The sequence below is a fragment of the Nilaparvata lugens genome, chromosome 6 (assembly GCF_014356525.2).
Source record: "Nilaparvata lugens isolate BPH chromosome 6, ASM1435652v1, whole genome shotgun sequence".
NCBI classification, from domain to species: Eukaryota; Metazoa; Arthropoda; class Insecta; order Hemiptera; family Delphacidae; genus Nilaparvata; species Nilaparvata lugens.
In genome coordinates, this window is record NC_052509.1 from 64,616,012 (window position 1) to 64,642,228 (window position 26,217).

The 26,217-nt window shown below is 34.4% G+C and overlaps 1 protein-coding gene across 6 annotated transcripts in view; it reads left to right on the top strand.

The window, feature by feature from the left end:
* LOC111062204 (tyrosine-protein kinase Abl) overlaps nt 1–26,217 on the top strand; it is a 227,440-nt gene that overhangs the window by 163,468 nt on the left and 37,755 nt on the right. For all 6 annotated transcript variants that reach the window (XM_039431667.1, XM_039431669.1, XM_039431668.1 and 3 more), the window contains 3 exons: nt 8,412–8,663; nt 19,581–19,879; nt 25,577–25,718. In XM_039431667.1, coding sequence (XP_039287601.1) covers nt 8,412–8,663; nt 19,581–19,879; nt 25,577–25,718 — 693 coding nt within the window. The remainder of the gene's footprint in view (nt 1–8,411; nt 8,664–19,580; nt 19,880–25,576; nt 25,719–26,217) is intronic.

Sequence of the window (26,217 nt, forward strand, 5' to 3'; positions counted from 1 at the left end):
CAGGCTCGCTTCGCTCGCCTGCATTTTTCATTTCTATCATATTATATTAGGACAATCCAGTCGGGGGTCCAGACTCAACGTCTGGCTAAACAGATATGGCGAGCGAAGCGAGCCTGACGGCTAGTAATATAATATTCCCAGGATTGAAGTAGCAGTGCCCATCAATTTTTCCGCGATAAATGCATTTAAATCTTCAACTTGGTGCCAACCTAACAAAATCAACTCAACTTAATGCCAACCTGACAAAATTATTAATTTAGTTGCCAGTTAACAACTGTTCGAAGAGGTACTCTATCTAGATTATAGTTCTATAGTAACATATGATATGGAAATTTCAATTCTAATTAAGAGATTGGGAGAAGAAGAATATACATGCTAAAAGACGAACTTTAAACCCTTAAAAACAACCCTTAGAGTTGAAATATTACCAAAAGATTTCTTAGTGCGCCTCTAAAGGGCCAACTGAACATACCTACCAAATAAGAACATTTTTGGTCCGGTAGATTTTTAGTTATGCGAGTGAGTGAGTGAGTGAGTGAGTGAGTGAGTGCCATTTCGCTTTTATTATATATAGATGTTATTGTATCATATTTCGAAAATTGTATTATATTGTAATTTTCGAAACATCATCATGTTTGAATTAATTATTAAATATCTAATTAATGTTTAAATTTATTCTGATATATCCCTTTGTCTAGACGAGCAAACAAAAATGTTATAAATTATATTATGTATGTTATTGTATTATACTTTGAAAATTGTATTATATTGTAATTTTCGAAACATCATCATGTTTGAATTAATCATTGAATTATCTAATTAAGGTTTAAATTTATTTAACTATTATGTAACGAAAATCCTAAATAAATGCTGCAAATCACCCCGAAGACTTCTGCTACTGCAGACATTGACAACAAAGTTAACAGCTAGATGGAAATTCGATGAGAACTACTATCCAAAAATTAGTTTCCAGCCCGGGAATCGAACCCGTACCTCCCAATTGCCAGTCAGGAATGCTTACCCTTACACCAAACTGACAATCTCTGGATAGCAGCGCTCATTTTATACGAAGCCATAGCGGCCAACCAGTTAGTTATAGATGGAATTAAATAGAGAATGCATTTATTCAAATGCTAATTAATATACAACTATTATTTAACGAAAATCCTAAATAAAGAGATCGCTGCTATACAGAGATTGTCAGTTTGGTGTAAGGGTAAGCATTCCTGACTGGCAATTGGGAGGTACCGGGTTCGATTCCCGGGCTGGCAACTAATAATTTTTGGATAGTAGTTCTCATCGAATTTCCATCTAGCTGTTAACTCTGTTGTCAATGTCTGCAGTAGCAGAGGTCTTCGGGGTGATTTACAGCATTTATTTAGGATTTTCGTTAAATAATAGTTATATATTAATTAGCATTTGAATAAATGCATTCTCTATTTAATTCCATCTATAACTAAATTTAAATTTATTCTAATGTATCCCCTTGTCTAGACGAGAAATCAAAAATAATATAAATACAAATATAAATCTGAGTACCCTTTCAAAATAGCCCTAAAGAAAAAAGACAATAAAAAATACTGTATTTTTTACATAATTTGAAACTCATACTATCAATACATCTCCATTACAGATCAACAACATATTCAAATTCATTTCCTTATTGAAAACATCAAATACTTTCATCAATTTTAACCGCTATACAATCCACTTTTCTGATCTCATAACAAGCGAGTGTGTTTGATTGATTGATTGATTGAGTACTTTATTCATGTAGATTACAATATATACTGTCTTATACACTTATATACAATAACTTACAATACAGCAAAATTATAGATGAATTTACGTGATATAGACTAAGAAAATAATTATTGAACTGTATATGATATGAAAAGCAATTTTGTAATATAATAACTATAGATAATAATTATATTGTTATGCATCTACATAAATTGGCGGAGCTTTGGACATCTCAATGTCCATTCTTCGGAAAGAATATTAAAAAATATCCTCCCCACTAACTCTCTACCTTGTGTGTGTGGGAAAAAGAGAGACTATTCAGATTCCCTCTCATTCCGGAGTCTAACAACATATGTCTCACCACAAGATGCGAGATTCCGTCCTTCTGGTTTAGTAGTTTGTAGTTTGTACATTTGGAACTTCTCACACGAAATAACAAACTCTGTTAACTCGACACTAATTATTTATTTGTAACACAGTTACAGAAACCATCTTGTGGGAAATGTGGGCAAATGTCTTAGTATGGTTGAGTTTATGCCAGTTTGTTTGTTCGACTATTGACTATTTCATGATCATTGGCTATTTCCTTCTGATATTTTTTACTTTTTTCAACACACTGATTCTCTGCATAATTCACTCGAACTTACCACACTAAGGGCCGGTTGCACAAAAGCCGGTTAAATTTTAATCGTGATTAATTTCACGAGAACCAATCAGAGAAGGCCTTTTTGATAAGATGGCTTTTCTGATTGGTTAATCAGAGAAGGCCTTTTTGATAAGACGGCTTCTCTGATTGGTTCTCGTGGAATTAATCACGATTAAAATTTAACCGATTTTTGTGCAACCGGTCCGAACCATTTTATAGTTTCGCTTCATACTGACAAGATTTCGTATAACATTAATGCTTCTTATTTATCAAATGTTGATTGAATCTCAATATTGTGTAGTAGAACTATTTATAATTTTATATTATTATTTTTTTTATAGTATAAATTATTTTAAATCTCTTCTCCCATTGAAATTCTTTGTGAAAATATGGAATATGTTCTGCAGGAGCCATTTTGTTTTTCAACTTATTCTAATTTCTCTGTCTATCTATTTTTCCACATATTTACTTACATATTGCTCCCACATTTACTTCTCCTATCTATAATTGACCGAGCGAAGTGAGGTCTAATATTCAAGTCGACGGTTTGGCATTTCTCTTTATGTTTATATTTTTGTTTATATTTATGTTCCGCATCTACGGCGAAACGCAGCAATAGATTTTCATGAAATTTGACATGTTTGTTCCTTTTTGAATTTCACGTTGACGTATATATATATAGGGTTTTTCTAATTTTGCTTTTTATGGATAGTACAAAAGGAAAAGGAGTCTCCTTCTAACGCCAATATTACCGTAAAAAATCAGGCTATAAAATATTATTCATCATAAATCAGCTGTCGAGTGGACTACTAATTGCATACAATAGCGCATGCAATTAATATCTCGATGTAACTTGTTAAAAAATCAGCTGCTGTGTGGACTATTAATTGTATGCCTCATTGAATGCAATGTTTATGCACTATTAAATGAATTATTGATTGCATGCAATAAGTAAACTAACATAGTATTGTGTCTCGACCTTTCTCTGCTTTGAACTCGGGCTGTCCTGTTGCCAGTATGTCTTGAAGGAAATTAGCTTTTGATGTTAGGATTTTTGATCCACCAACCCCAACAGCCATTAGCCGTTTTCACAATGATATCTCGCCGACACGACATACAGACAGGATTTACTCTGATGGACAGTATAAGAGGAGGCTGTCGTTTATAACTGCGCGAGGTCTACTGTTCACAAACTACTATAGTGAGGTCCACGTTATAATGACAGTATTTGATCAACTTTGGTTTTGCTTTCCTTGTCTATCTTCCGACAAAGCCGGTGGTACTATCCTTTTCTAGGTCCACAACGATACCAATTATGTTTTTGACGGTATAGAAATATAATTAGTCAATGTAGAGAATCGGCATCGCTATTCTTCTATCTTCATCCACTGCCATTATAATGTGGAGTTTAGTCTAGTTGTCCTCTTCAACAAACTCTTCCCCTCCTTTTCCACCTCTTCCATTTCCTCCTCCTGTTCCTCCTCCTCCTCCTCCTCCTCCTCCTCCTCCTCCTCCTCTCCTCCTCCTCCTCCTCCTCCTTCTCCTTCTTTTCCTTTCAGTCATTCCTCTTTCTACTTTCTTTTATTCTCTATTTCTCACATACTCATTCTTTTTTCTTTCTCCTCTTTCTGCGTTGTACGTATTTGATCATTTCTCTGTTTTTTCCGATTTCTTTCCTTTTAACTCCTATCCATTTTCTCCTGCCCTTCTCCTTCGTCATCTCCTCTGTTCCTCCGTCTTCTCTTCCTTCTTCTTTTTTCCCTCGTTCTTGTTCTCCTTATCCAATCCTTCTCTTAAGGCCTAGCACGTCATAATAAAATCAATCTTTCTCTTTCTCCTCCTCATTATTTGTCGCCTATCTTCTTCTCCTTATTCTCTTCTGCTACTTTCTTGCATTCCTCCCTCCTATTCCTGGAATACTAATACAATAATTGATCAGTGAAGTGAAGCGTGAACTATTGTATCACCAGAAAATTCAGAACAAAAGTCAAGCAATATAAAGGAAGTATCCCAAGAGAAGGATGCTTGCTTGCTATCTATCAATCTGTAGGGCTAGGAATGATTCGAATCGAGCCATGACTCTGTCACTCAGGGCGTCTTCCTTTTTGAGATTCACTCTGAAATGTCAGAATCGGTTGAATGGAGGCATCAATGCTATTTATGTAGAATTCTGACAGTTTGAAAGTAAATCTCACTGTAGCCGAAAAATTATTCGAAAAGAATGCTCCTACAAAGATCACTTCACTGCAGTGCAGTGCGTGTGGTCCTACTACCCTAGGCAAAGCCCATCCCTCTTCTTTCCTTCTTCTCCTTCTCACTTCCTTCTTCTTCTTCTTCTCTTCTTCTTCTTCTTCTCTTCTTCTTCTTCTTCTTCTTCTTCTTCTTTTCTTCTTCTTCTTTTTCTTCTTCTTCTTCTTCTTCTTCTTCTTCTTCTTCTTCTTTTACTTTTTCTTCTTCTTCTTTATCTTCTGTCTTCTTCTTCTTCTTCTTCTTCTTCTTCTTCTTCTTCTTCTTCTTCTTCTTCTTCTCTTCTTCTTCTTCTTCTTCTCCTTCTTATTATTTATTTATTTATTTATTGAATCATTGAGAATTTTTATACAACTTACAAAAAAGTAGCACAGGCTAACTTGCGCCCAAAACGGTTCCAATTCTAATTTATACAACAGTCCAAATGTAGCTAGAGGTTGTAAGAGTCACTTCAAAATTCTTCAATTACACACTCAATTTACAATCCATACAAACAAAAATCATTTTTAAATGAAAAAATACTTCTAAATTGAATTAATTAATTACAAATAATTGGAAAACTCCAAGCTTTCCGTATTCTGTGGTACGGTGGTTTGTGTACCATTGAACAAGAGTGTACTCTGTTAAACTTCATCGAAAGTGTTCTTATATAAATTGCACGAAAATATTATCAATAATAGAAAGAATTGTCTTATACACGTACGGGATAGGAAATTCACCAATGACGCATCATCACGTCTTTACTACTGGACTGATTAATTTGAAATTTTGCATATAAATTCTTAATTTACCGAGGATGGTTATAGGCCTAGTCTATAAATCCTCAAGATTGTAGAAGGTCAAGTTTTCAGTTTGTCAAGTTTTTAATGGAGTAGGTTTACTTATCATAGAGTAGCTATACTTATTCATCTATATAGACACAAAAATAATACAATGATCGAGAGAGAACATCATGCTCAGCACAAAAATGTTTCTCTAACAATTGATGGATAAATTCAAGTTCTAGAAATTTACTGTTGATAATTTTTCAAATACTTTTGATTCCTCTGCGTATTTTATTGATGCCTGATTTACTATAGATGGGTTTTAATCCTACTGCTGGAAAACAAATGTTAAAAAATTACCAGTAAAAGGAAAACTGCATTTTTGAGAAATCTTCAACCACTTGTCGCTTCACTAGTTGAAGCATCTCAAGCATTTGAGCATAACATTTTGGCTAGGATTGGTGCGGTCTATTCTTCAAGTACACCTGGTTAGCTACCGCTAGGTTCCTGGTTCTAAACCCTCTGTGGTCGGATAATTTTTCCTCTGTTAATTTCCTCATTCTTTCCTCCTCGCAAGCTGCTGGCTTATAAGGAGGAATTTGTCGTCTGTTGCTAACGGTACGCAATTGTTAATCTTCTCATTAGATGAGAAGACGTGAAAGATGAAGAAGAGGAGGAAGTGAAAGGAGAAAGGTTGAGGAAGAAGTGAAAGAGGGAATCTATGAAGAATATTTATATGTAGGTGGATGGAGTAAGCATACAATAAACAACCTAAAAACACTTCATTCATAAGGGCTACTTTTTAAATTGATAAAACAATATAAAAATCTTGAAGCACCCTTTATTTAAAAAAAAAATTAAAATAGTAATAACCTATAAAATTATATTATTTTATAATTTGACAATGGTGTGATCACCGAAACTAGTTGTTGAACTATTTTAAAGTTTTTTCTTTAAATAAAGGGTGCTTCAAGATTTTTATATTGTTTTATTAATAAACAACCTATAATATTGTTTATTAATTTATTGGACTGTTAATTAGTTTCAATGGACTGTTCATTCTATACTGAGGCTCACGTTTAATGGCAGTGAAGAAAGATGATAATTATCTGTCTATTAATTTATTTTTCCAATAGATTGTTCATTCTATTAATAGTGAGGTTCACGTTATAATGGCAGTTGTGAGTGGAGAAAGATAATATCTCTCTAATAATATTCATTTTTTCAATAGTTTGTTCATTCTATTGTGAGGTTCACGTTATAATGGTAGTGGAGAAAGATAAGAGACCAGTGTTGCCGATTCTCTGCCTTGCCACTGCCTTCTAGAGAGGATAGCTGATAGTTTGATCTCATGAATCCAAGATATATACAGCCTATTTAAGGTTCCCATCAAGTATCCACTTGGGAGTTTACCTTCACATTTGACCTTTCTAACTAAACGCAACCGTCAATAGTATCACTATTATTACAATAGTACCGGTGTTATCGGATGGGTACGTTAAATTGCCGGTCCCGGCTGAAGTATGACAGTGTCAAGGCCCATTGACGGCTCACATTATATATTCAGGCGAGGTGGAACCTTTCTGCAAGGGACTCCTACCAACAAAAGCCATACGAATTTAATTTCACCACTAACTGAACGACAGTAGTCCTATAGTAATGTGAAATATTTCTTTTATGTTTAGTTTTGAAGCATCCAAATTTGAAAATCCACTTTTTGGAAATACTTGAGGACTGAAAATTTTGTGAATTGAAGAACTACAAGACTTAACCTATTTCGGACTATGTGTTATCTAAATTTTGGAGATGAATGTCACGAGGTTATCTTATTTTTCCTCTCCTTATCATTTTGATAATGTACGTATTGTATAAATGAATAAAGAATAAAAGAATGAAGTTTAACTAACACTATTAGTCCATGCAATGAATGCTCTAAAAAGGGTGATGAAGGAAAAGTTTGGAAGACAATTTTTACCCCGCAGTTCTGTAGTAAGGAAGTAAAGTAAACATATCAAAAGTCCCCACCCCTGTCCACCAGTGCTAAGGGTGGTTCAAAGGTACTATTTCTTGATTTCTTGCATATAACTCAGAACCTATACATATTACGAACATCACTATTCTATACACAATTTAAGATCACATAATTTCCTACAATTTTCATCCCACAATTTTTTCTATATATTTTATATATTCCGAGATATAAGCTCTTGAAAATGTGACATTTTTGATAAAAAACAACGATTGCCTCCAATTTTTCGCTATTCTCGCTCGATTTACTTTTGAAAAATCGATGGAAAAAATCCATGAGTCTGGAGGTTGTTGAATGATACCATTTCTTGGTCGCATATAACTCAAAAACTATACATCTTACGAACATGACAAACAGAAAAATTCAAAATCACATAATTTCCTACAATATTCATCTCATAAAGTTTTATATTTTCCGAGATATCCGCTCTTGAAGGTTTGACACAAAAATACATGTTTGGCTTCACTTGTTTGCTGTTTTCACTTGCTTATGGGTGGTTGAATGGTGCCATTTCTTGGTTTCTCGCATACAACTCGATAAAAAAAATAGTGAACATCACTATTCTACACACATTTTAAGATCACATAATTTCCTACAATATTCATCTCATAACGTTTCCTATGTCTTCTATATTTTCCGAGATATCCGCTCTTGAAGGTGTGACACTTTTGAAAAATACACGTTTCTCTCCAATTTTTTGATATTCTAGATCGTATTACAATTTAAGATTACATAATTCTCTACAATACTCATCTCACAAATCTTCTTTATATTTTATAGTTTCCGAGATATCCGCTCTTGAAGATGTGACATTTTTGAAAAAAACTATTGTCTCCACTTTTTTGCTGTTTGTCGGTCGTATTACTTTTGGAAAATCGATGGAAAAAATCCATAAGCTCATAGAGCATTAAATTCTCTTCAATTTAATGTACAATTCGGTATCTTGTTTTACTAATAAACCAATTTTTTCTTCAATTTCCAGAAGCCCTGCTGCAAAGTCGACCACTACCGCACATACCCGACCTGCCCGACAGCGATCCGCCGCCTTCGACTGGGAGCGGTGGAGGCGGCAACCCTCTGGAGTGCGGGGGCGGGGGTGTCGGCTCGCTCGCCCCCAACCGGTGGACCTCGAAGGAGAACCTGCTCGCCGCACAGGAGGATGACGACCCGCAGCTGTTCGTGGCGCTCTATGACTTCCAGGCGGGTGGCGAGAACCAGCTCAGTCTCAAAAAAGGTACTAAATTTGTTTTGTATAATTAGTTGGGTTGATATCTAATTTACTAGTCAAATAGTTAGTTTTTATACATTTTTATAATATTAAACAAATATATTACGCAACTTAGGTCTACGCACAGGTTTTAACTCCTTAAGGTGCGTACAGACTGTCGCTCTGCTCCACAACCGAACGTCACTCCAGCAGAGCGATTGATGATCGACCGGCGAGCAACAGTGGTTCGACCGGGGAACGCGAGAAGATCTAACATCTTCCGTAACGTTCATGATGGGTGCGTGGGCGGTGCGACTGTCGTTCGATGGAGGAACGAGGGCGGTACGAGGGCAGTACGAGGGAGGAGCGTGCTCGGTGCGGGTTGGAAGAGCGTATATGTGTACGCAGCTTAATACGAACGGTCTCGTCGACAATCCCCATATTTTGTATACGAACTAAACTTTCCATAATATACGAATTAATATCCGTATTCGAACTATCATCCTTCACGAAACTTTAGTCATTGTTGACAATGATTACTGAAATGGATGATTGATATTTGACATCGTACAGAAACATTAAATGAGAAAATGAACTTACTAGAAATAATGGTCAATAAAAAATAGAATTATAGTAACCTACTCTTTTTTTGAAATTAATAAAATAACAGATTGAAATCTTATACTATTAAACGAGCAATTTCCGTTTATATGTTTAGGCCTATATGTTCAGATGTTTATATGTTTGTATTTCACCGGATCTCGAAAACGGCTCTAACGATTCTCACGAAATTCAGAACATAGTAGGTTTATAATATAAAGACTCGATTGCACTAGGTCTCACACCTGGGGAAACTCGCTGAAGGACATTAAAAGGATAATTATTATTCATCCTTGGGAAAACAGCTGATAATAATTATTTCGTCGTCTGTTGATGATGGAAGTGAGTGAGCGAGTTCATGTGTGTGGGACTGTGTCAAAATTATGATCAGCTGTTGAACTTTTGTAATCATTAAATCAGGTATGCTTGAGTATCCTGCTATCAGTACTCTGCTATCAGTATGGTATACTGCTATCAGTATTCAATGCCGGTTGCAAAAAAGGCCAGTTTATTTTCAATCCTGATTAATTCCAGTAGATCCATCTCTCTGAAATGGCCTTCTCTGATTTGGTTCACGTGATATTAATCAGGATTAAAATTTAACCGGCTTTTGAGGGAAATTTTTGCATCCTCTGAGAATTAATCTCAATTTACTGTGATTAGATAGAACATTTCTGTATGAACTATGAATGTTATTATAATTTCTTCTTTCGTAATAAATTTTTTATGCTTTTGTACTCCAGAGCGAAGCTCGGTCCCCGATATTTACAAATTATAACAACTACTAATAGAAATAAGTAGCGCTGAATGAAGTTCTACTTCCAGTATATTATATCCAGTGAGTATGGAATATAACATTACAATATTGTAGTATAGAATGTTGTATTCTATACTCACTGATTATATCCAGTGAAGTATCCTGATCTGAGGCTGAACGCCGGCTGAGCTTCAGCCTTCAGATATCATAAAATTGTGGACGTGAAAAATAGAATCAGTGTGAGAGTGAAATGTGAGGAAGTTATCAATTTTATTTACTTCATTTCTCTATTCAACTATATTCGTCCAGTGTTGATGTTAATTGTTTGTCCCTTGACACTACTTGACAGATATCTGAGACATCACCCTCTATTTAATACACTTTCAAGTAGGTATGAAGGTTTTCCCAAAAGGGTCAAGATGAACTTTCCCTGCGACTTTTATTAGTTGGGTTAAAAAGGGCGAGGGAAACTTTCTTCACTGAGATTCACGTCTGTCAGTATTGTTAGAATGGGAATCATTGATGTTATTCATAAGGAATGCTGACAGTTTCAAGTGAATCTCACTCTACTCGTGTCTTGAATCTCTCCTGAGATTGAAGGGTGGAATTAATAATGTCGCGCCTCTCCTCCCCCTTGTTCAGCACCCCTTACCCCGTTTCCCACCCCCACCAATTTCAACATTTTTCAATTTACCGCGTCAAAAGGACGTTTAGCCCGCAGGGTGGCTAGCCTAGGCTGTTGGAATGGAAATTGAAATTATGAGTCAATTTCAAAAAAGGAAATTCACTTTTATAGGATGATGGTGTAGGTATTGGGTGAGGTATATTTTGTGAGGATACCGAGGGCAGTTTCTGGTTTATTCTTTTGAATCTGATATTAACTTTAAAATGTAGGTTTAATATTTCTGGTAAACTTCATCAATAATTTAATAATCATTTTGTGTGACATACTTGATAGCCTATTTATACAGTGTTTCAGAAGTAGTGTCGAACAGTTAAGGGTATTGTTCCTGGATGATAAGAGACTACAAATCTCGTATTTGAAGTGTCCAAAACTCAGCGGTTATCCTTATAGCTGCCCTTTTGTTTTATTGACTTGGGAATTTTCATCTCAAGAACAAAATGTTGTATTGATCTGAAATTATTTAATATGCTATAAAGACAAAACTTTAAAAAATTAATAAAATAATTCCATGTACATATTCTAAATGGCGGCTATTTCAAATTTTTGATGGCAAATTTCACGAAACCCGTTTACTTAACAGAAAATTTACAAGAGACATTAAAGATAGCAAATTTTATCAAGATTTCAAGGATACCTTATTTATTAAGATTGGTTAAAGAATAACAGGGAAATTAATTCTTTCATGACAACTTCTCACCATTTAAACATTAATATTAAATTTCAGTACGAAACAATAACAAAAGTACAATAACATCAGTACGAAAAGAATTAATTTCTCTGTTATTCTTTAACCAATCTTAATAAATAAGGTATCCTTGAAAACTTGATAAAATATGGTATATTTTATGTCTCTTGTAAATTTTCTGTCAAGTAAACGGTTTTCGTGAAATTTGCCATCAAAAATTTAAAATGGCCGCCATTTTGAATATGTACATAGAATTATCTTTTTTTTAAAGTTGTGTATAGCATAAATAATCTCAGATCAATACAACATTTTGTTCTTGAGATAAAATTCTCAAGTCAATAAAACAAAAGGGCAGATAATATATAAGGATAATCGATGAGTTTTGGACACTTCAAATACGACATTTGTAGTCTCCTATCATCCAGTAACAATACCCGAAAATGTTCGACACTTCTTCTGAAACATACTGTAAATATTTATGGTGAAAAAATTATGGTAAATATTTCAACTTTTGAGGTTAGCAAAAGTGCTAAAATGCAGGAGAAGTCTGAGGACTGATATGTGAGTATTGGTGATAGATCTATTGTGAAACATTATTTGTCATACTGTTTCCGTTGTCATTTGATTAGGAAAACCGTTGCAAATCGATTGTAAAATGATACGTAGTCCTTGATACAGAGGACACTGCCGTATCAAATCCATTATCAACATGAGTAGGCCTATTGTTGGGATTATTATAGTGTCTGTATTGGATACGTGTGAAAGCCAGTTTAATTTTTAACATTTTTTGGAAACTTTGTTTTTACTTTCCTTGCCCTATAACCATAGGTAAAAAAAGTATTGCTTTCCGAAAAAATTAAGGTACCCCAATTTCTAAATGTCTATACGTTTCAAGGTCCCCTGAGTCCAAAAAAGTGGTTTTTGGGTATTGGTCTATATGTGTGTGTGTAAGAGTGTATGTGCGTCTGTGTACACGATATCTCATCTCCCAATTAATGAAATGACTTGAAATTTGGAACTTAAGGTCCTTACGCTATAAGGATCCGACACGAACAATTTCGATCAAATACAATTCAAGATGGCGGCTAAAATGAAGAAAATGTTGTCAAAAACAGGGTTTTTCACGATTTTCTCGAAAACGGCTCCAACGATTTTGATCAAATTCATACCTAAAATTGTCATCGATAAGCTCTATCAACTGCCACAAGTCCCATATCTGTTAAAATTTCAGGAGCTCCGCCCCATCTTTTTAAAGTTCGATTTTAGATCTCCAATTATCAGGCTTCAGATACAATTTAAACATTCAAGTGTAAAAGATTTAGCATGAAAATCTCTACAATAATTAATGTTTTGTAAACACTTTCACCTAAAATTGAAAATAAGCTTGAAATTCGAGAAAATGTGATTATTCAATTGCAAACTGTTGATTCTATTAAATCATCCACTATAAAGAGATAGCAGACCTCGTATAATTGTCTCCAGCGTTATTGTCCTGTCACCAGCTGGCTTAGATCTTTGTTTATAAGTAGACTTGAGATGTGCGTGAACACTAGCGTCATGTGATCAATTTTCATAACGGCAAGGAAAGCTGTGTGATGCGCCACACCAGATTTTTAGCATTGAAGTAGGAATAGTTTAATCTACTTGCATATCACCAAAGACTAAATAAAAAGATCTGTATATCTGTGCCATCACATGTTAGCACGAATTAGAAAAGTTTGATTAACAAAATAGAGTTTTAATTGTTTGAATAACATGAATATAATCAATTGAATGTATCATTAACTCAATTTACCACATATTTTAATAAATAATTTATATTTAGAATTGAAGCTCTAGGTCCATCTAAATACAAATACTTGATATGACATTTATCTATTTTCTGTATAGGGCTACTTTTATAGAAATAGAAAGAAAAAGAAAAATCTTAGTACCCTTTTTGAAATATTTAATCACAACATGTTTCGGACACATCTTCTAAAATCTTCTTCTATATACCGTGGAATACAGTATGATTTTATTTATACTAGTAGTTCTGTGAACAGTAGACCTCGCGCAGTTATAACGACGTCCCAAACCATAAGCACATCCACACTGATACACTAACTATTTATTTGATCAGATCATGCTTACACAAGATTTAATTATCATAATAACGCTTTCCGGAATTTAGCGCGAGAAAACCAGAAGACATCTAGGCGCCCAGACAAGCTGTTATAATTAAGTACTTTGCATCCTATTATTAATAGTGCATAAAAATTGCATTCTATGAGGCATGCAATTTATAGTCTACACAGCTGCAAATTTTTTACCAAGTCACATTGAGATATTGAATTGCATGCGTCATGGCATGCAATTTATAGTCAACTCGACAGCTGATTTATGATGAATAATTCTATAGTCTGATTTTCACTCTAATATTGACGTATGGAGGAGTCTCCTTTTTCCTTTTATATTATCCTTGAAATACAAAACTTCCAAAAACCTTGTATATACGTCGACGCGCAATTTAAAAAGGAACATACCTGTCAAATTTCATGAAAATCTATTACCGCGTTTCGCCGTAAATGCGCAACATATAAACATTCAAACAGTAAGAGAAATGCCAAACCGTCGACTTCAATTTTAGACCTCACTTCGCTCGGTCAATTATCAAAATATATTTTTTTATTCCATGTTGTTCAAGTGAGATGTAGAGCCGGATTTGGCAATTTTGCGCTCCTATGCCCAATATTTTTTCCGCCAAGACTCTACTTAGTTATCTCCTAAAAAATATTGGAAAATCCATAACAGACCTATTATGTTGCTTGCTTGACCACCAAATCACGATGCCAATTTAAAATCATCGTAATTATTTTGAGAATATACAGGTTCGTTCACTGTGAGACATACAGAGAAAAATAATATTCTAGCGGAGAATTACAGAACTAACTAAAAGTGTAAGCCACGCCCCAAAATGACGAGCACTGTCATTGGACGAAGCCTTGTGTATGGATTGTAAATTGAGTGTGTAATTGAAGAGTTTTGAAGTGACTCACATAACCTCTAGCTACATTTGGACTGTTGTATAAATTAAAATTGGAACCGTTTTGGGCGTAAGTTAGCCTGTGAGTTGAATAATTCTGAATGATTGAATAAATAAATAAATGGTAAATATTGAATGAAAAAGACTAAGAAATTGTCAAAAACCACAGATTTATTGATACTTAGAAAGACCGGTTTCGGTTATTACACCGCCATTGTCAATCTCTGATAAACTGTTTAATTACCACAATATCAACTTCTCAACTACACAAAAAATGGTAAATAAATAAGCCTTCATTTGACTTTCTCAAGCTGCTTGCTTCCTATTGGTAGGTGGCTGTGCATATAAAATGGCGACTAATCAACCCATTGACCAATCAGACAGCTCCTTCGTTTTGAATGCGTGGACTACTGATTCAGTCATTCCTACATCAATTTCCTGTGACTATGAACAAATTTATGTGATATTCCTAATAATAGCATTTCATGGATATTTATAATATTCAAGATTTCAAGTGCTTAAGCAATTTTATTACTTTTTAAATGATCGAATTTTGAGATTCAAAGTCATATCTAGATAGAAGAAGAGCTGTGTTAAGTTTATTAGAAGCTGTATAAATTAAACAGTAGAATACTATTGATTACTTCAGGCATCAGATGATTTAATCTACATTGTAACTATCATGAAAAGTATGTTTCTGTTCAAAAGTAAAAATAACACTTTCCAAACTGAATAGTATGGATTCTTGGAACTATAAAACATTTGATGAATGCTTCATTATGTCAACTTGACAGACAGATTCATCCGTGTATTATATGTAATGATATCAATCCCCATAAGTTTCAATTTATGAATGTGACAGAGGAACGATAAATCTTTGCAGACCAGATGCTTCCATCTGATGATTTCCGTTATTCAAGATAGAAAGGGTAATAAAAAACAATAATTGATTAAGATGGATCGAAGGAAATAGATCATACAAAAAATACTTCCTGATCTAGTAACTCAGAGATACGGTCTGGCCGACGGTAAATCAAATTAATGGATCTCCCATTCTACTATTTAACCCTAAAGACCTCGTGATAAGTTATCAATCTCTGATTGACCCTAATTAGTTAGATGAAACAGTGAGTTTCAGGCTTTGATGGGAGTTTTTAGTGGTACCAAGGCTCTATTGAGTTCCCACTTATTCTGGGTTACACATTTTCATGTATGGAGAATGGAGTAAATTAATTGTATTTTGAGTTCTATTCATATATTTGAAGTGGTATTTTGTGTTTGGAATGAGTGGAATTCAGAATAAATACTTGAATAATTGAGATTTTCTAATCTTAAGATAATTTTAATGTTTTGCTGTATTAGAAGAAATTATAGTTTTCAACGTATTCCTGAATATTTTGGAAAACAGTCTACAATCTAATAAAATTAGTAGAATTGATGGTGATGTTGTGAAATCTCTCCATAATAAAAAACAAAGGATATTGTCAAATTTCACTAAAAAATTATTAAAAACTTTAAAACAGTACCATGGTTTCACGTTTAGCAACGCATCATCAGCTGTACTGAGGAATGAGGATACAGAAACATTCTCAACCTAATCTTAGTAGTCTAGAGCTCCTAAATAATTGAGTGGCTTTAGACTGAATTTAGAAGCTCTAGACTACTAAGATTAGGTTAAGAATGTTTCTGTATCATCATTCCTCAGTACAGCTGATGATGCGTTGGTAAACGTGAAACCATGCTACTGTTTTAAAGTTTTTAATAAATTTTTAGTGAAATTTGACAAGTCTACAATCTGTTCTGTATCTATTTTATTTATTCATTGATACAATAAGTACATCATCAAAATGATAGGGTGAGAGAAAATAAGGTAACCTTGTGCTATTCTTATCCCAAATTTAGACAGCGTATATCGAACCAGAGTCATTAATTGTTTTCATGAAATAGCCTCTAACATTATAATTGAAAAAAGTAACCACTAACCAGTGTCTTCAAACTGTACATTGTTTTCAGTCTCTGTATTGGAATAATGAGTTATCAAGGCGTATGAAAAGACATGGATAAAACAAAATAAAATCTTATAGCACCCTTTATTTTAAAAAAAACTTTAAAATAGTTGAACAACTAGTTTCGATGATATTAGACCATCGACAGGTTATAAAATAAAATAAGTGTAATATGACCGAAACTAGTTGTTCAACTATTTTAAAGTTTTTTTTTTAATAAAGGGTGCTATAAGATGTTATTTTGTTTTATTAATTTAAAAGTAGCCCATGTCAATGAAGTGTTTTATAAAAAGACATGGCTACATCAGTGTCAAGTTTTACCAAGCTCGGTGAAGAAATTTGAACATGGTGAAGCCGGGTGCACTTTACAAGAGTGTGCTCTGGAATTATTGATGGTAACTATCGCCTTAGAAAGCTTTTTTTGTGTTCCAGTGCACTCGTTGTAAACCGTGCCTGATTTGAACATGATCAAGTGTCTTTTTCGAGCTCTGTGAATCGAGCTCTGTGAAACCGGGCATGAGTGTACTTATTCAATATAGATCATCATCACAATAATTATAACCTCCACTTCTACTAAAAAATTATTGTATTTTGTAATTTTCTTCAACTGAAATTATCTTAGATACTTACATTTTCAATTGATAATGCAGATAACCAATGAACAAACTAAAATTACCCTAGATTATTTACAATTATTGCAATTGATAATGCAGATAACCAATGAACAAACTAAAATTACCCTAGATTATTTACATTTTCAATTTATAATGCAGATAACCAATCAACAAACTAAAATTACCCTAGATTATTTACATTTTCAATTGATAATGCAGATAACCAATGAACAAACTAAAATTACCCTAGATTATTTACATTTTCAATTTTGATAATGCAGATAACCAATCAACAAACTAAAATTACCCTAGATTATTTACGTTTTCATTTGATAATGCCGATAACCAATGAACAAACTAAAATTACCCGAGATTATTTACATTTTCAATTGATAATGTAGATAACCAATGAAAAAACTAAAATTACCCTAGATTATTTACATTTTCAATTGATAATGCAGATAACCAATGAACAAACTAAAATTACCCGAGATTATTTACATTCTCAATTGATAATGCAGATAACCAATCAACAAACTAAAATTACTTTAGATTATTTACATTTTCAATTGATAATACAGATAACCAATGAACAACTTTAAGTTCCAATACTGTAAACTAAGCTCTCTAAACCAGTCCAATCTCTACTACACAGTAATGTGTTAATTAAAAGGCAATGAAACAGACTTCAGTGAAGTGAATGTTTGAAAGAAATAGTCGAAAGAAACGTAATAAAAAGAGAAACAAGTTCAGAAAGGAAGAAGGAGGAGAAATGAAAAGGGAGGGAAGATAAATTTAGGATAGTTGTCAAGTAGAAGATAGTGATTAGTGAAGGGAAAGACCACTATGCCACCAAAACATTCCCATGTTTTTCTTGCTTCCCATGTTCTTCTTATTTCCGTTCCTCTTCTTCTTCTTCTTCTTCTTCTTCTCTTCTTCTTCTTCTTCTTCATCATCATCTTCATCTTCTTCTGCCCTGCTTGTGTAACAGATGTTGTTGACTTGGCTCCCTATACAGAGATTTATCTTCATTCTTCACTTTGTAATCTTCATTTTGTGACACTTCTTTCGACGAACATCCATCCACTCGTTTGATTTCAATGGGAAAAAGCCCCCATTAAATTACCATACTGCTACCATGTGTGTGTGATGAGGCGCCCCATGCTACAATGGGAAGATTAGTCTCGCTTCGAAATTCGGCTTTCTTTATTTTTTTCGGGTGGTGGGTGAATAGACAAATTATCTTTCCACCCTGGACGGTCAAGGGTTTGAAATCATTGTAGGGCATCATTAGTTTTGTTTTAAAGTGGTAGCTACCATGGGAAATAAGGGAGGTAGTCTGAAAGCATGTAATTTAAAGTTACAAACCAGGGGAAATGAGTGCGGAAGTCTGAAAACATTTAAATTCAAATTGGACATGAATGAATGAATGAATGAATTTTATTTGCCAAAAACAAAATACAAAAAAATGATAGAAATTATTAAAAAAACACTGATTTCTATTGTCAATTTGTCTTAATTATTTTACAGTACTGCATTTTCGTGTTGAAACCAACACAACTTCACCTGTACTTTCAACACGAAACTACAGGCCAGCATTGCAGGTATCCTGTAAAGTGTAATTGACAATAAAACTTCACAATTATGGAACAGTTCCGAAATATCAATATGTTTCCAACAAATTTTATAATACAAATAACTTTGATAAATAATATACATTATTTAGAAAGTATGGGAAAGTTGAAGTTGGGTAATACTGTTTGAATGAAGTGATACGGGTAAGAAATATTTGGTAGTTTCAATGATGTCAGATTAGTGATTGAAAATGAGGAGGAATGAACATCGTTACCCACTTCATTTGTTTAATGTTTTCTTTTTTATGTAATTCAATAATACATTACTCTTATTCTAAACTTTCTTTGTATTCAGGCTATGTATTCCCAGCTGTGTTCTCATTCCTTAAATCTTGAGTTGGTCTCAAGTTTAATTCCTTCCCAGATTATCACTGGCTTTCATTTGGTTTTTGTAAATGAATTCGAATTTTAATAATCGAATCGTGTTCCAAAATTGACACTTCCTGAAGTAACAACCTATAGTGACTTCGATCGAAACCGAAATCTACTCGTTCTGTTCGCACTTTATCACGTTTCGCATAAGTTTTGAGCATGCGCAGTGTTTTCGCGAGAGAGATCGTCTAATAGTCCATAGCAATATTATTTGAAGTTGCTTTCCATGACGAAACACTATATAATAACTTTGTTGAACTTCTGACACTGTGTTACTAGTAAATATTTGAGAAAACACTTACTTTTGTTGGAGTCTTGAGGAATGTATTTCACTCCTGAAGAGGAGCTTCATCAGCCTGATGTGAGGCTGATGAAGCTACTCTTCAGGAGTGAAATACATTCCTCAAGACTCCAACAAAAGTAAGTGTTTTCTCAAATATTTACTAGTAACTCAGTGTCAGAACTTCAACAAAGTCAATATTATTTGCTTTATATTATGATGTGTTTAAGTCTAATTTCATCAAAATTTACTTTTTATTTATGATATGCTTGATGTTGTTTCACAGGTGAACAGGTGAGAATCCTGTCCTACAACAAGAGCGGCGAGTGGTGCGAGGCGCACGGGGCGGGCAGCCAGGTGGGCTGGGTGCCGTCCAACTACGTGACACCGGTCAACTCGTTGGAGAAGCACTCGTGGTACCACGGGCCGATCTCCCGGAACGCGGCCGAGTATCTGCTCAGTTCGGGCATCAATGGTAGCTTCCTGGTGCGGGAGAGTGAGAGCAGCCCCGGCCAGCGTAGCATTTCGCTGCGGTACGAGGGCCGCGTTTATCACTACCGTATTAACGAGGATAGCGATGGAAAGGTGGGCAAAAACACTTGGAAACTATCAAGAATATCATAGATAAAATACAGGGTGTTTCAGAAGTAGTGTCGAACATTTTAGGGTATTGTTCCTGGATGATAGATAGATAGATAGGTAGATAGTTAGATTTTATTTTACAATCGTTACTAGGCTTGTCGCCTATGGTAACATGGTAACAAAATTACAGTTTTACAAACCATCTCAAATGATAACACAGCTACATAACATGATTTTATTACTAAAATTAGTAGAATTGATGGTGATGTTGTGAAATCTCTCCATAATAAGAAAACAAAGATATTGTCAAATTTCACTAAAAAGTGAAATTTACAATATCTTTTTTCACTTTTTAGTGAAATTTGACAATATCTTTGTTTTCTTATGATTTTATTACATTCTCATAATAATAATATCTCTTATTAATATAATATTATCACATAAGATAATAATATTATCTCATAATAATAAGAGATATAATAATACATAGATAATAATTCTAAAATAATTAACAAAAAACGTAAGATGCATAATAATACATACAATCAACGAAAATAAGATGCCATTGGGTATTATGTTTTACAGGTATTAGTAGGTGTCAATCAAACGCTCCAATACTACAGCAAAAGAGCATGATAGGAGATTAAACCGATGATAGGAGACTACAAATACTGTCGTATTTGAAGTGTCCAAAACTCAGCGGCTATCCTTATAGCTGCCATTTTGTTTTATTTTTCACTTAGGAATTTTTATCTCAAGAACGAAATGTTTTATTGATCTGAAATTTGGCATGAATATTTATGCTATAAAGACTCATCTTAAGAAATAAAATAAAAAATGTTCGATGTACATATTCATAATGGCGGCAATTTTACATTTTCGACGCCAAATTTCACTTTACAGAAAATTTAAAAGAGACAATAAAGTTAGCAAGGGTAAGATAAAAGATTGGTCGAAGAATAACAGAGAAATAAATTCTTTTTGTGCTGCATAAATGCACAAGATAAACAAAATCATCTTTAAATACAATTTGAATTAAAAATTTTAATATTGATGTTTAAATGGAGAAAAGTGATATTTCTGAAAAGAATTTTTATGGCAAATTTCACGAAAACCATGCATGATCACTTTTATCCATTTAAACATCAATATTAAATTTTTAATTCAAATTGTATTTAAGATGATCTTGTTTGTCTTGTGCATTCATGCAGTACGAAAAGAATTAATTTTTCTGTTATTCTTTGACCAATCTCAATAAATAAAGTATCCTTGAAATCTTGATAAAATTTGTCAACTTTTTTGTCTCTTGTAAATTTTCTGTAAAGTGAAAGGTTTTCGTGTAATTTGCATAAAAAATATTTCAAATGGCCGCCATTTTGAATATGTACATCGAAAATTTTTTATTTTATTTTTTAAAGTTGAGTCTTTATACCATAAATATTCATGCCAAATTTCAGATCAATACAACTTTTCGTTCTTGAGATAAAAATTCCTGAGTGAAAAAAAACTAAATGGCAGCTATAAGGATAACCGCTGAATTTTGGACACTTCAAATATTTATTTCATTTATTTACAATGCAAATAACACTAATGTAATAACATTGAAAGATAAAATAATAAGGTAGTCCTTGTGCTATTTTTCTTCCAAATTTATAGGTGACAAAGTCCAAGATAAGGTTAGAATTTCACGTGTACAATTTTTATAAAATTTTGGTTCAAAATAAACACTAAAACTATAAATTTTGAATTTAGATGGCTTAAATTGACAAATTAATTAGAAATATTCCACTCAATTACCACTTTTAACGAATAATATTGAGTATATATGACATTTGTTGTCTCCTATCATCCAGGAGCAATACCCTGAAATGTTCCACACTACTTCTGAAACATTCTGTATAGCATAAGAAGGTATCCACTGGGTAGATAAGACCCTGGGTATAGGGTTTTCATGTTTCAAATTTCAAGCCGATTACTGTCGACTTTTGTCTATTATTACTGTCTGGGTGAGAATGGCAAAGTGTGAGACTACGAGCGTCACATAGCTTCACTCGGACTAACTGCTTGAGTTAACAGTGAAATTTGGAACATAATCGCCCTATACTATTGGTCCCGGCTGCCTAAAAAGTAGTCGTTAGGTCATGTCAGAGGCCCTGAAATTGATCAGTTGCGACCTGAAAACTCTGACACTAGACCTGAGCCACCCAGGTCACTCGATATTATTATTATTATTTTACTATTGGATATCTTCTTATGCTATCTTTACTCTATGAAAATACTCACTAATTTATTCCAAAAAACATATCAGTAGGTATATGATCACTCTCGGATAAACGCTGCTGATAGAGGGTGGAGGATAGCGATGGAAAGGTTTGCTCAGCAATGTTCTCTCATTCATTCTAAAATAGCGGTGTATCATTCTAACGCGCCAACTAAGTTCCCCGACAGTAAAGATCCTTTTAAACCCACTTTCGAGGGGATTTACTGACGGCGTCAGCTGAGCTCCTGAGAGAGGAGCTTTACTGACGGGGAGCTTGGTTGTCGTCAGCGTCCGAGGAGCTTAGTTGTCATCTACGCTCCCGACAGTCAACTAGTCCCCTCTGAACCAGTAGGGGATCTACTGTCGGGGAGACTAGTTGACGCTAGCGTGCAAGGAGCTTGGTTATCGTCAGCGTCCGAGGAGCTTAGTTGTCGTCCACGGTCCCGACAACTAGTCCCTCTGAACCAGTAGGGGATTTACTGTCGGGGAGACTAGTTGACGCTAGCGTGCAAGGAGCTTGGTTGTCGTCACCGTACCCGACTTTATCAAGGTCGAAGTTAGGACTCGCTGCCACACAACCCTTTACATTTTTCATATTAGTAAAAAATCAAGATTAACTTTGATCAATCATAATTAATCAAAAGAGAATAATTACAAATTAATGAAAAGTTATTCAAAAGAGAACAGTGAGAAATCAATGTAGAATTATTCCTAAAATTCACATTACTTTGAAAAACAAAAATATAAGAGTTTAAAGTTTCAAACTAAAGTTTTGAATGCCATAAGTTGAACTTTTTGTGTAGTTGAGAAGTTGATATTGTGGTAATTATTCATAATGAATGAAAAAGACTAAGAAATTGTCAAAAAACCACTGATTTATCGATAATTAGAAAGAAACAGAGAGTTTATCAGAGATTGACAATGGTGTAATAACCGAAACCGGTCTTTCTAATTATCGATAAATCAGTGGTTTTTTGACAATTTCTTAGTCTTTTTCATTCACCATAAGTTGAAGACTAAACAGTAGATCAGAGTTTTGCTTGATGATATAGAATATAACATTCTATACATAAATGCAGGAATCACTTGCGAGACATACAGACTCATGCTGAAAATGATTGCCAATTCAATAAGGAACGTTTACAAGTCAGTTGAATTCGGAAAGAGAAATATTTTTTATTAATAGTGTATTTTTCCATTTTATGTTTGCAGTGATAGAAGTGACAACATCAACAAGCTTTTCTTCTAATAATCGAATTCATAGAATGTGTGAAACAGTGTCTGTGATTGTACTACTTCCCTTCCCGCTTCAAGCTGGTTTCAATGTCCAATAGGGGATCAGCTGTTGGGGAGCTTAGTTTTCGGTTACGATCACGACAACCAGACCCCTCGTAGATCTATCGAGCAGGGGATTTACTGTCGGGGAGACTAGTTGTCGTGAGCTTGTGAGGAGCCCAGTTGTCGCCGACAACTAAGCTCCTTCGTTCTAGTAGGGGATTTACTGTTGGGGAGACTAGTTGTCGTGAGCTTTTGAGGAGCCCAGTTGTCGCCGACAACTAAGCTCCTTCGTTCTAGTAGGGGATTTACTGTTGGGGAGACTAGTTGTCGTGAGCTTGTGAGGAGCCCAGTTGTCGCCGACAACTAAGCTCCTTCGTTCTAGTAGGGGATTTACTGTCGGGGAGACTAGTTGTCGTGAGCTTGTGAGGAGCCCAGTTGTTGCCGACTACTAAGCTCCTTCGTTCTAGTAGGGGATTTACTGTCGGGGAGTCTAGTTGTCGTGAGCTTGTGAGGAGCCCAGTTGTTGCCGACAACTAAGCTCCTTCGTTCTAGTAGGGGATTTACTGTTGGGGAGACTAGTTGACGGCAATGGTATATTTTGCCAGGGGATTTAATGATGCCTGTGATCAAAATAGCGAGGAGACTAGTTGTTGGGGAGACAGTTTGGCGGCGACCCAATCGATATCCTCTAACCTTCTCGTTCATCCGAAAGTGATACACCGGGTCGCCGCCAAACTGTCTCCCCGACAACTAGTCTCCTCGCTATTTTGATCAGAGGCGTCAGTAAATTCCCTGGCAAAATGTACCATTGCCAGAGAAGGTTAGAGGATATCGATGGAAAGGTTTGCTCGAAACAATGTACACTCTGCTACATTATTTGGATTTTTGGTTGATAATAATTATCAATGAATAGTAGATGGAAAAACCTTCCATCCCATCAAGACTCTTCCAACTTTGATAACTAGCCGGCTTGTCTAATATTGTATTGAATGAACGGCTTGAGGTTCTGGGTTCGATTCCCGTTCTGGGCACAGTTTCATTCAACAATTTCCTTCTGCTATTTATAGTTCTTCGGTCAATATTTGCAGTAGCAGAGGTTTCTATCTATTTTTATTTTATAACCCTAGATTCTATTTATGTAGCTTTCATTGGATTTTTGAATGAATTATTATAATCAATAAATTTAATATACTGAGTGATTCACATAAGGTGTAACAATAGGTAACTTGTTAACCGTTTATTTTACAGATAAGTTTAAATGTTCAACTTCCTTTCTTTTTTGTGAAATTTTACAACATGCCATTTTAAATTAAAAATTTGGCCACCATCATCCAAAATGTAGGACATCTTTATTTTTTTTAATGACAACCCCCATTTTTTATGATAATTTTGGATTCTACATAGAATTTCAAGACATTTTTACTCTTGTCATTTTTTTGATAAACCTAACCGTGTAGGATCTACAGCCATAATAAGCCAGTACCAATTTAGTATCAATTTTTTTTCATTAGAACTCTTTCCCCACACACAGACTTGTCTATGTGGGGAAAATTCACAAGTATTTATATTATTTATACATGTGTACTGTATTTGTAATGATTTCTGTGAATAAACTCAATTTGAATTTGAAAAAGTAATGCAAATATCCATAATATGATTATGTGTGGCTTATTATGGCTGTACATCCTAAACGGTTAGGTTTATTCAAAAAATGATAAGAGTAAAAATCTCTTTGAATTTTAAGTAGAATCCAAAAATTTCATAAAAAATGGGGGTTGTCATTTAAAGAAATAAAGTTGTCTTCCATTTTGGAAGATGGCGGCCATATTTTCAATTTAAAACGGCATGTAAAATTTCACAAAAAAGAAGGGAAGTTGAACATTCAAAGTTCTCTGTAAAATGAACGGTTAACAAGTTACCTATTGTTACACCTTATGTGAATTGTTACTGTTTAGTGATTTTAAGATATATAATGATTAAACTGGCAATAAGAAAGTTGAGCTTGAACTTCTTTCTGAAGAAACATAACCTATTTTTTGGACATGTAATCAAAATTTGGGAATGGAATAGTTTTGGGCCAAGCCTGTTGTTCCTTCCCAATCATATTTATATGATTTGTTATTGTATCCACGTATAAATAAATAATTGTGTGTTTATTGCAGGTGTACGTGACTAGTGAGAGTAAGTTCAACACTTTGGCAGAGCTGGTGCATCATCACTCGATGCACTCTGATGGCCTCATCACGCAGCTCCTCTACCCGGCACCCAAACACAACAAGCCCACTGTGTTCGCCCTTAGTCCAGGTACCACAATCAATCAATCAATCAAGCTATCAATAAATGTAATTAATACAAGAAAATAGTCCCTAACCCCTAAAATCCACAGTCATTGCACAAGGTTAGGTATAGAAGTTCAATAAGTATTGGACCTCACCAAACTAACTACCTTTTACAGATCAATCTCTCAGCATATTTGTGAAAAACTTGTTATCTGCTGAAAATATGTCTTCTATTTGAAGATGGGCACGTTAAACTGTCGGTTCCGGCTGAAGTATGACAGTTGTAATGCCCATTGACGGCTTAAATTATATATTCAGGCGGTGGGACCTTCCCGCAAGGGACTCCCCACCAACAAAAGCCATATGAATTTGCTTATGTCTTTTATTGGCAAGTGATACAGTACTAGAATTATCAAATACAGGATACTACAAATTCTACCATTTACAGGTGGTCAGGAGTCTGTTGGAGACCACACTCATAATCATCATTTTCCCTGACTCCCTAATGATCTTCATAATGTTCA